General features: G+C 51.4%; 1 protein-coding gene across 1 annotated transcript; it reads left to right on the forward strand.

Annotated features, from left to right (window-relative positions):
• Positions 1-1601: 1601 nt before the first annotated feature.
• C9H19orf38 (chromosome 9 C19orf38 homolog) lies at positions 1602-11547 on the forward strand. Its single transcript, XM_068981462.1, has 7 exons — positions 1602-1687; positions 2969-3277; positions 5479-5571; positions 6449-6476; positions 7201-7238; positions 8466-8500; positions 11410-11547. Exons 1-7 carry the CDS (start codon positions 1657-1659, stop codon positions 11545-11547), a joined length of 672 nt encoding a protein of 223 aa, XP_068837563.1. The 5' UTR covers positions 1602-1656.
• Positions 11548-12143: the final 596 nt, after the last annotated feature.

Raw genomic sequence — 12143 nt, forward strand, 5'->3', positions numbered from 1 at the left:
AAAACAACAATGTCAAAGATTGGTACTTGAAAAAAGACTTAAAAACTGAATAACCCCCAGCAAGACTAATCAAGAAAAAAAAGAGAGAGAGAGAAAGAAAGCACAAACTACTACTCTTAGGGATCAAAGAAGAGACATCACTACAAACCCTACAGATATTAAAAAGCAAATAAGGAAATACAGACAGGTTTTTAGCGATGAGTTCAATATTGTAGATGAAATGGACAAACATGAAAATACACGCATGCTAGTTGCAATCAAAGAAAATTACAAGGTACTATCCTGGAATTCAGAAAGGGGATTTTTCTAAGTTCAGAGGGATCTGGAAAGATTTCCTAAAAAATTAGCATTTAAACTTGAGACATGGACTTCCCTGGTGGTCCAGTGGTTAAGAAACTGCCTGCCAATGCAAGCAGCACGGGTTCAATCCCTGGTCTGGGAAGATCCCAAATGCCGCACAGCAACTAGGCCTGTGCACCACAACTACTGAAGCCTGAACGCCCTAGAGCCCGTGCTCCACAGCAAGAGAAACCCCCATAGGAAGAAGCTTGCACACCATAACTAGAGAGTAGCTCTCACTCACTGCAACTAGAGAAAGCCTGTGCAGCAACAAAGACCCAGCACAGCCAAAAAACCCCCTAAGACCTGAAGGAGAAGTGGGATTGGACCAGGTTCACAGAATTGTGTTCCATGCAGGGATGATGGCATACATGCAAAGGTCCTGAGGTTGAAATCAGCTTTGTGTATCCAAAGAAAAAAGTCCACTCTAATGATCCTTTTTAGTGTTGGCAACTACACACTTGCATCCTTCCTGGGTGTAAACCTCCAGGTGGGCCTGGTAGACTTGACCAGAAATGTTTAGAGACCAAGGTTGGTAAGACAGACCTTTGGAAATTTCCTGGCTGTCAATAGGAGGCAATTTACGCTGCAAACAATGTCATTTCTTCCATTCTGGAGCTGATGTTTCCTTTCACCTGACTGGCGAAGCTCCTGAGACACAGGAGCTTGTGTGGCCTCACCCTGTGTATACTCACACCCCACGAACTGATACACTTTGTCTCATAAATTCTTTGGAGCTAGTGTCCACTACTCTTAGCCCCATTCTTGCAGGCGGCAAACGGAGGACTTGCCAGGAAGGCCAGGAAGGACTGTCCCTTGCCTGAGATCACAGAGGCCAAGCCTTAATCATCATGCCCTACCAACTTCCACCCCACACGTTTCAGCTTTTGGGCACACGTTGGGCCACTTTTTGTGACTTGGGCCTGGGTTTCCTATACGACCCATGTTCCCTGTGCTTCCTCATCCCCAGTTAGGGAAAAATAAGCGTGCACACACACACACACACACACACACACACACACACACACACACAGAGGACCATCTCATCCACCTTTTCCTCCCATCTGCCAAACCTGGGCCCCCAAGGAGCAGTGAGGTGCCAGGCTCTGATGTGCGTCTGTGGAAGGGGTGGGGAGGGGAGAGAGTCCCTTTTGGTGCCCAGTGTGTGTGTGAGCAATTTCCTGCCAGTGAGGAAACACTCGGCTCAAATCAGCCCTGGTTCTCCTTTCCCTGCTCTGGCCTCACAGGAGGAGCTGGCAGCAAGCCGTGGGCCACCCTAGACTCCGCCAGATTTCCTGACCAAACGCGGGAGGAGAGATGCTCTGGATTGTCCTGCTGTTTGCAGCCGGTGAGCTGATGTCCCTGCGCCACCCCTCACCCTGCTCCGCTCCCTCCATGCACCACCTTATCTCTGCTGGGGGGTGGCGGGGGGTGCGTGTACACAGAGCAGGAGCTGGAGAGGCTGAGCCCTGACAGATTTGCCCTAGAGCCTTGGAAAAGCCCCTGGAGCATGGACGTCTCTTGTGGGGTGTCAGTACCCCCACATCACAGGTATTAGGAATGCCACCCCACTGGAGACAGCAGTGCCCACGCCCCATGACTCAGCCCTGCTTGGCCTCTGCAGGTTTCTACCTCCAGGACTGGGGCAGCAGGAGGATCTATGCTGGGTCAGAGAGGGTGGGAGGGAAGCTGGATAAGGAAAGGCTTGTGCCGACCCCACCTGAGCCAGACACTCCACGCGGGAACCTGGGGCCGCTGGGGAGACACTGGTCCCTCCTGCAGGAAGCCGTGCCCTGAAATCGTATCCCTCATCACAGCCTGGGAAACAAGACAGAATCACTCTGCCCGCCCCTTCTCTGCTCGATCACCCCTACCTCCTGCCACCTGGACTCCTTGAGCACCCCACACCCCTTCCAGCCTCCAGCCTTTGCCTGAGATGGTCCCCCTGCCTAGAATGCTCGCTCCCAGATCTTCCATGCTGTGTCTTCAGGGAAGCCCTCTCTGGCTACCCCATCACCCTCGTCTCCTTGAGAAAGTCAGCTCCCCAGGGCAGGCATGTCTTGTCTGTTCCTCTGTCTGTCTGTCTCATCCACTGCTCTGTCCCCAGAACCTAAACGGGGCCTGGCGCATGGTCAGTGCTGTTGGTAGAAGTAATACGAGTGTAATTGTGATGCTGGGTAACATCTACGGCTGTTATAATAAAATGACTCCAACAACGTGACCTCTCACCATGTGCCGGGCGCTTGATCCTCTCGACATAGCGGTAGGGTAGGGACAGCTAGGGACTTCCCAGGTGGCGCTAGTGGTAAAGAACCTGCTTGCCAATGCAGGAGACGCAAGTTCGATACCTGGGTCAGGAAGATCCCCTTGAGCAGGGCATGGCAACCCGCCCCAGTATTCTTGCCTGGAGAATCCCATGGAGAGAGAAGTCTGGCAGGCTACGGTCCATAGGGTCACAAAGAGTCAGATATGACTGAAGTGACAGGGCGCACACACAAGGACAACTATCCTCCAGTTGTACATAAAAACCAAGGCCCAGAGAGGGTGAGCCATTGCCCAAGCCTACACAGCCAGGCTGGCCTCTGCTCTAACCACCCACCCACCTAACCTCCCCTATCTTGCTTCACAGGCTCCATGGCGATCCCAGCACCATCCATCATGCTGGTGCCCCCACACCCCAGCAGTCAAGAAGACCCCATCCACATCTCGTGCATGGCCCCCAGGGGCTTCACAGGGGCGAATTTTACGCTGTACCAAGATGGGGAGGTGGTGGAGCTCCTGAAAGCCCCCAAGGACCAGCTCAGGGTTATCTTCAACCTGAGCGGTGGCAGCAGGGAGGTTCGAGGGGGACCGTTCTGCTGCCAGTATAGTGTGCTTGGTGAGAATAGGCAACCCCAGCTGTCAAACCTCAGCGAGCCTGTGCACGTCTCCTTCCCAGGTAAGTCCCTCCCATCGGCCCTCACTGCCCAGGCTCCATCTTCTCACAGCCAAAACTTTGTAGGCACTGTTCTCTCTGCCTGGGAGTCATCACTCTTCCAACTTGGTGGGAGTTTCTTTTCCTCCGTGGATGGAGGAGCCTGGTAGGCCACAGTCCACAGGGTCGCAAAGAGTCGGACATGACTGAGCGACTTCACTTTCACTTTCACTTTCACCATATGCAGTGGGTACAGTCATTCTTCCCATTTTCCAGATAAGGAAACTGAGGCACAAGAGCTGAAGAGGCTGGCCCAGGTCACTCAGCCAGCAGGCAGCAGAGCTGGAGTTCCACCAGCCTCTGAAGTCCAGACGTTAAACCTCCACCCTTAGGAGCACCTTTCCTTACTGGCCACAGAATTTATGAGTACCTGCTATGCACCAGGCACTGTCCTTGGCGTTGCAGGCTCAGCAGTGAATGAAACAAAAGTCCCTGCCCTCTCGCACATTACGAGGGGGTGGCAGTGTACATCAGATGATAAATAAGGAGTTTTGTAAATATTCAGTCAGCTAGTAGGGGACAAGGGAAGTGACAGGAATGAAATACAGCCTGGTGAAGGGCATCTTTTTTTTTTTTGGTTGTGCCACGTGACTTGCAGGATCTTAATTCCCCAACCAGATAGGGAACCCAGACCCTAGCAGTGAAAGTGCTAGAGTCCTAACCACTGGACCACCAGGGAATTCCCAAGGGTGTCATTTTAAATAGAGAGGAGAGTGATCAGGGAAGGTCTTTCTGAGGAGTTGATGTTTGAGCCTGAAGGATGAGGAGCCAGCCACATGGCTGTCTGGGACAGGAGGGTTCCAGGCAGAGGAAGCTGGCTGTGCAAAGGCCCTGAGGCTGGAGCGTGCCTGGTGTGTTTGAGGGTCATGGAGTTGCCCCATATGACTGAAGCATAGCAAGCAAGGGGATAGTGGCGGGGAGATGAGGGCAGGGGGAGGCAAGGAGGATCATGCAGGGCCTTGTGGCTGCAGCAAGGACTTGGACTTTTTGTCTGAGTGCGACTGAAGCCCTGGGACCAAAGATGTCCTCCTTTGGTCTTTCCAGGAGTGGGGGCTGGGCCTGGTCTTTGGATCAAGGAGCAGGAGGGAGGGAAGGAGGGAGGGAGGAAGGAGCCTCGGGGTAGACTCTGTCACCAATAGCCAGAACTTTCCTGCTGCAGAGAGAAGGTTGTAGCCAGCAGAGGCCCACAGGTTGTGATGACAGAACACTCTCTGTGTCCTTCCCTGGCCTCAAGTTCCACTATCAAAGGCCCCCTTCTCTCACCTTGGTCCTGTGGTCTCAGAGTAGGGCAGTAACGGCTCTCCTGCCCCAGATGAAAGAATGAACAAGAGCTACTGAGAATACCCAAGTGAGCGCCTCTCCTCCCCTCCTGGCTAGTTCCTGACCTCCACCGGGGTCCGGGCATCTCCTCCCGGCTCCCCTGAGAGATTCCTTGCCTCTCTCCAGGGAGGGGCAGCCAGATCTCTTGCAAAGACATAAACTCTGGAGCCGGGGCTTCATGCTTCTGTGGCTACCTCTGTGTGGGCCTCAGAGTCCACCATGTGGCTGGGGATGGATGTCATCTGACCCCGTTACCCAGCCAGCAAGACTCTTCAGACCACAAGTAACTGAAAACTGGACTCAAATTGGCTTCAGCAACAAAAGGGGATTTGTTGGTTTACTGAACTGAAATTTGTTCATGGCTCTGATTTCTGGCATGGCTGGATCCAGGTGCTCAACCGTGTCAGGAATCATGTGCCACTTCTCAGCTTTACTTTCTTCTGTGTCTCATTCTTAGGCAGGCTCTCCCTCTCATGTTGTCAGAATTGTATACCTTGGAGCCCCAGATGTATATCCTACCAGCTTTGCAATGCTGGCCTGAGGAGTAAGCCTCTCTTCCCAGTAATCTAGCCAAAGTCCAGAAATTAGTTTCATTGGCTCAACTTGGGCAACATGCCACTCCCTGAACCAATTAGGTTAGCCAGGGGTAGGGAATATGCCAACTGGCCAGACAGATTTGCTAGTTCCCCAAGGTCTAGCTATACCTAAACCAAATGTTTCTGTGGTATAGGGGGAGGGCTAGCTCTCTAAAGGTAGCCCGGATGTATGCCAGGAGTCCCACTTTCTCCCTGCACCCCTACAATTCTATGGCCTCCCCAATCTCTTTTTTCCCCATCTTCCTCTAGTGCCCACCTGGATCCTGGCACTCTCCTTGAGCCTGGCTGGAGTCGCTCTCCTCCTCTTTGGACTGGTGACCATTGCCCTGATCATCAGGAAAGGTAACAGCAGGCAGAGAAAGCGTGGCTCGCCAGAACTTGCAAATGCACTGAAATGCACTCCAACTCACACGCATTTTTAGGAGCACAGAGGCACACAGTTGGGAGTTCTTACTCCAAAAACTTAGCAGTGAAGAACCTTTCGGAATTTCAATGACGGTGGTGGGCAGGGGAAATTCATATATACATATGGTAAAATATGCATGATGTAAAATTTGCCATTTAACCCTTTTTTATTTTTTATTTTTAAATATTTTTGGCCATGCCGTGGGGCTCATGGGATCTTAGTTCCCCAAGTGAAGTTGCTCAGTCGTGTCCAACTCTTTGCAACTCGTGGACTGTAGCCCACCAAGCTCCTCCATCCATGGGATTCTCCAGGCAAGAATACTGGAGTGGGTTGCCATTTCCTTCTCCCCAACCAGGGGTCAAACCTGAGCACCTGGCAATGAAAGTGAACCACTGGGGAATTCCTTTTTTTTAAAAAAAAGTTTTAGTTTTTAAATTTTAACCTCTACTGCTCTACAACCATCACCACCATCCATCTCTTCATCTTCCTAAACTGTAACTCTGTCCCCATTAAATACTGACCCCCGTCCCCTCTCCCCCAGCCTCTAGCACCCACTGAAATCAGCATTTAAAAAGAATTTTATTTTATTTTTTTTTACATTTTTGTACCTTGCTTGAAGTTTTTACCAACATACGTTACTCATATAATTGGGAGGGAAAAGTGTCTTCAGTAGCTTCCCTGTTGAGAGGGAAATTTGCCAGGGGAGAAGGCAAGGTTGGGTAGCAAATGTACAAGACGCTTTATTGGTTTCTTAGCTTTTTGAACCAGGACCCAAATCTAACTAATGCTTTTTGTTTGTTTGTTTGTTCCCAGTTAAAGTAAAAAACTTGAACAAGAAACGGTGAGAACATCCCTGGAGACCCTTAGAGGGTAGTTTTTTGGGGGGGAAATTTCAGCCCCAAGGCAGGAGTTTCTGATGGGCATTGAAGAGCTGGCCAGATTCTAGGGGCGGAAGGATACTTCCAGGGCGCCATCTCGAACAGCGCCCTCTGGTGGATGGGCGGGTTAATAAAATAGGTTCTCTTTAGGAAGCGCTTAAGGTATGCTGCGGGCTGTGCTCAACCACTCTGGACCTTGAGTTCACATTATCCTCGCATCAGCCCTGGAAATAGGCTCTATGGATGACCCCTTTTAACAGATGAGGAGACTGAGCCTTCCTCACATTCCTTTATCTCCAGTTGCCAAAATTTGTTGAGTAATCATTCTAGAAATCCATAGTGAGGGGGAGGAGGGTGGGTGTCCCCTGGCATTGTGCAGCCCCCAATGCGTAGCCTGTAGACAGTGGCCCTGGTTCTTGGGCATCAGAATATATCCACTGGCCCCATCCTCGGTTTCTCCTCTCGGAGAGAGGGGTGAACACCTTGTTGCCTGGTGGCAGAGTAGCCCCAGTGATCAAATCCTGACTTCACCTGGCTGTGGGGCTCCTGCAAGAGATTTCTATCTGAGGGGTTTCGATGGGGGGGAGGAGGTGGCTGGGGAGGAAGGATCAAGTTTGGGGCCAGGGCTACCCGGAAGGAGCCTCCTGCCTAAGACAAGTCATCACTTTCTCCCGAATCCCTCTGCAGAGAGCGAGAATCCTGCTGGGTTAACATCGCCACCACAGGTCTGTGCCTCCCTGTTCCTGTCCCTTGCCTGGGCAGAGTCACTGCCTCAAAATGCCATCGGGTCTCACTACTTGCTGCTGAACCCCATCTACAGCTGTTCACTTCCCTTAGAATCCAGAACACATGCTCCTCCTCTTTCCTTTCCTCCTCCCCTCTCATTTTCCTCCCAGTTTTCACCTCTCTCTTTCTTTTTGGTGCGAACAGCTTTCACCTCTTACCTTTCCCTGCCCTATCCTCAAGCCGTTCATTCATCCCGCCCTCTGCCTAGAATATTTTTCCTCCCTGTGTGGTCTCCATCTAAAGGTCACCTCCTCTAGGAAGCCTTCCCTGACTCCCTAGGCAGGATCTATTCTTTCTACTTACATTCCCCTAGCACCCTGTCATTCTTCTTAGTCCTCAGTAGACACACAACTAAGTAATCATTGCATGCTTGGGTGTATGATACTCACCTCCAGTACTGGACCATCAGCTCCAAGAGGGTGGGGAGTTGAAACTGTCTTGTCCACCACAGGGGCACCCAACTTTCCCAGTGCCTAGCACAGTCCTTAATGGAGCCCCACTTGTGGTCCAGAATGTGCTGTTCTGCCGGCTTCCACCAGGGGGCCAGAGAGAGAGCCTGCCTGTGAGGTGTGATGCCCAGGAAGGGGCCCTACGCAGAGAAAACTCCACTCTCCTTACCTCTTCCATTGTTTCCCGTATTCATTGAGCTTCTACTATGTGCTAAAGCCTGAGGGCTCCTGAGATAACCAAGATAGAGGTGATTTCTGTCCACAAGCCCATACTCCAGTGGGGAAACAGTCCATGACAGGCTGGACACTGTCTGGGCTGGGAGGGTGGTCTCCGGAGGAAGTGGTGTTTAAATCAGAGAACTACAGGGGCAAACAGGGAGTAGCTGGGTGAAGGGTGGGCAGTTAGTGGGAGAGCCCAGGATAGGGGGAGACGAGAAGTATTCTGGAGAGCAGAAGTTGAGACGAGGCACTCATTTTCCGGAGGGCAGCCAGAGGCCACCTAGGGAGAGTTCTGAGCAGCAGAGAACAAGTTCAATTTGCAGCTGTTCACCCTGCAGAACGGGCTGGCGGGCGGACAGATTGCTGGGTGATGGACTCCATGCCCTTCCTCAGGGTGGATTTAGGGCCTGTGGGCTTGTGGGGAGGGCCTGGGAAGTGGGGCGGGGGAGCAAGAAATCCGAACTGGCCCCCACCCTGGTCGTCTTCTTTCTGTTCTAGACATGTCCTTCGACAACTCCTTGTTTACCATCATGGTAAGTCATCCTGTTTCCCGGATCCAGTTTTCTGCTTCCTGTTCTGACCACCGGAAGATGGGGGGTACCAGGGCGGCTGGGCTGACCTGTTGTCTCTGGACTTCTAGGGCCTGGGAAAAGCCCAGAATCACTGAGCGGGGCTTGTTTCTGAGCTGAGAGTTGGTTCTGGAAAATTCCAGGGGATTGGAGGTAGCCATGCTGTCCAGGGCTTTGTGGGGCAGTGGGCAGGTTGTCAGCACTGCCTCTGCACTCACGGTGGTAACAAAAGGTGACCTGGGGGCTTCTTTGGAGTCACAGAGCCTTATGACAGTCTGGTATAAAGAAAAGACTACTTCCATGTTCAGTTTCAGGAATTTCAGCTTAGTTGTCCAGACTTCCCTTTTGGGGGAGGAGGGTCTCAACCTTCACACCCACCCCTGCTCTGCACCTCCTATTTAGCAAGGCATTGCTCTCCCAGATCACATAGCATCCTGGCTAGGATTTGAAACCCGGTCTGTGGATCTCCTCTGCACAGCTGCATTTTGTGGTGGCCTTGGGGTAATCATTCTTCAGTAAGTTAGATATATCTGACCTGTGGACATTATGGATGCAGACAGTGTTCAGCTAGGGGAATACCCTGGTGGTCCAGTGCTCAGGACTCTGCATTCCCACTGCAGGGGCCACGGGTTCTATCCTTGGTTAGGAAACAAGATCCTGCAAGCTGCGGTGTGGCCAAACACAGAAACAAAACAATGCCCAGCTAGCTTCTCTCCATGCAGAGATGGTACAGGTCTGGGGTGCAGGTGGTCCCACTTGAGGAGGCCTCAGGAGTCCTATCTGTATAAATGGATGCTTTGGGACTGTAGTGAGGGAGCTGGAGGTGGAGTCACTTGGCTTGGGGCACCATTGTAGGAAGTAGGGGTGGGGGGAGGATTGGATGGGTTTGACATAGCCTTCCTGGGTATCTGGACAAGAACAAGGTGAGACCCTTCATCCCCTGAGCTTCTTAATTCCACAGGGGGAGACAGACGATAGCACATCGGGTAGGGGGTGCCCAGGAAGCTAACACATTCAGATGGGAGATCTGGGAGGTCTAGGAGATAAGTGACAAGCAGGAGATAGCTGTGGAGGATTGATCCAGGCTCAGGGCACGTTCTCCACACGGCCCAGTAGAACTGGGGTGCAGAGGAGAGACGAATGGAGGGGGTTCCTGCGCAGAACTTTGACTTTTATCCCAAGTGAAGTCAGAGCCCTGGAAGGTTTGGAGCAGAGATGTGACCTACTCTACATGACCACGGGCGCCCTCTGGTGGCTGCAGCGAGCACAATCTGTGGGGGCCGTGGGATGACAAGAACCCGGGGACCAGGCGCAGACAGCTCAGATGGTTCAGGCGCCAGACGTAGTGGGTAGTTTGGTCCAGCGTGCTGGCAGCGGAGGTGGAAGGTGCGAACAGATGCAGGTCAGATTCAGAGGATGGGAAACACGGCACCGATTTCGGAGTAGATGAGTGGGCGGAGGGAGAAGGAGCCGTGGCGGAGTCCTTGAGAGACAAGAGAGGGGCCACCTCACCCAGTGACGCTCCGGAGCAGATGGAGACCGGCCTCAGTCACTGGTATACAGATGGTGGGAGGAAGGCGCTTGGCACTGACCTGTCCAGCCCTCTGAGGTCTCAGCTCAAGGAACAAGCTGTTAAGAAAAACCTGGAGAGTAGGGCACATTCTAAAACCCTCCCTGAGAAGCCACACTGCTCAAGGCACTAGCCTGGTGGTTTCTGCTTCCCTCCCCCCACTTTTAAAAGGCATTTAAAACGAAATGATGGGAAGACAGGAAAAAAAAAAAAAAAGGAAAAAATAACTTACTTCTCAGTATCCTAGTCCTGGAGACTTTAAATATAAACGTGTATAGACTATGAAATACATCCAAATGTAAAAATTATCTATAATCTATATTCATAAAGTTCTCTTCTATTTCTTAATCCCTCTGCACCCACTGGCCTCCACTCTGCACACATGCAGGTAAATGACCATTAGGAACTTCTTGCACATACAAGGAAGCAAAGGCAAAAATAGCAAGTCTGTATCCTCACTCTCTTTAACACAAATGACAGCATGCTAACCATACTGTTATGCACTGATGGTTCTTTTCTTTAACAGTAAGTTCTAGTAATCTTTTCTAGTTTTTTTTGTCATTGTAAAATATAAATGAAATTTACCATTTTAGTTATTTTTAAGTGTACAGTTCTGTGGCATTAAGTATATTCCTAGTGTTGTACGACTGTTACCATCATCATCCTCAGAACTGTATCTTGGAAAACAAACCCTGCCAAGGAATTCCTTGGCGGTCTAGTGGTTAAGACTCATCATTCTACTGCAGGGGGCCCAGGTTTAATCCCTGGATGGGGAACTAAGATCCCACAAGCTGTGAGGTATAGCCAAAATAAAACAAAACCCAACAAAATTCTTTGCCTATTAAACAACTCCCCCACCTCAGACCCTGGCACTCACCATTCTGCTTTCTGTCACTTTGGTGGATTTGCCTATTCTGGATTTTTATAGAGAAATGATGCCATACAGTGTTCCTCTTTATGAGTCATAGCCACCCCAGGATGAAGGGCACTGCCACTCTCCCCCATTGTACAAAAGGGAGAACTGAGACATAAAGAGGTTGATCACACCACTAGGAAGAGGTGTAGCTGGGATTTGAACCCAGGCTGTCTGGTTCCCTTTTCAGTAGACAGCAAGACAGGACAGATGGCAGGATCAGGGGCCTGCAACTGTGTTTGTGTGCAGGTGTGTGTGTGTGTGTGTGTAGGGGGGGCAGTGAGGTGAGATCTGATGGATTGTGGGAGTCTCAGTCTCAGAAAAATGGACAACCCAAGATCCAGAAACCCCAAATCACTTCATTCTCTATTTTTCCCTCTACGGACAAAGAAAATGACTTCAGAAGAAGATGCAGCCAACCTGGATGCTCCTTCAGGCTCCACTGAGACACCTGGACCCCGGAAGAGGCCCACCTCCACGTCATCCTCACCTGAGCCCCCTGAATTCAGCACATTCCGGGCCTGTTAGAGAAGCCCCTCTCTCTGTCTGCATGCCCTCTGTTCAGCCCTCTACCTGGAGCTGGCCAGGCTGTGCAGGGCCTCAGGTTGCTCCAGCTACTTTGAGGACTTCTGGCTGCTGCTTTCTCAGGGAACTGAACAGAAGGGACAAAGGGGATACCTGGCCTTGGGGCCTTCCTCACCGAGAAGCAGGAGTGGGAGAGAGGGGTGAAAGCATTGACCTGGAGGCTGGACGGAAAGCAGGAAGCATCTCAGGATTTCCAGTTTCTCAACCTACCAGGGGAGAAGGAGCCCTTCTGGCTGTTAGCTGGGCTGTTATGAATCTGCGCCTCGCACACTCCTCCAGTTTCCTCCTTCCCATCACACCTGATTTGGCCAACCTGACTGGATTTTTGGAGCATAGGGTACCCTGGGTGGGGTATATTCCGTGTGCCCTGCTGGCATGCCTAAGTTATTAATTATAATGTTTTGAGCTGTTCCCAAGCTCTCTATGGAGCGTAGTCCATAGAGGATGTCTGATGTCTAATCACTGATTCCTAGGGGATGGGGAGAAGTACCCCTCAAGTGCACGCAGTCAAGGTGGTGTCTGGGGAGGGCCATGGGGGT

This window comes from Capricornis sumatraensis, chromosome 9, assembly GCF_032405125.1.
Source record: "Capricornis sumatraensis isolate serow.1 chromosome 9, serow.2, whole genome shotgun sequence".
NCBI lineage: Eukaryota > Metazoa > Chordata > Mammalia > Artiodactyla > Bovidae > Capricornis > Capricornis sumatraensis.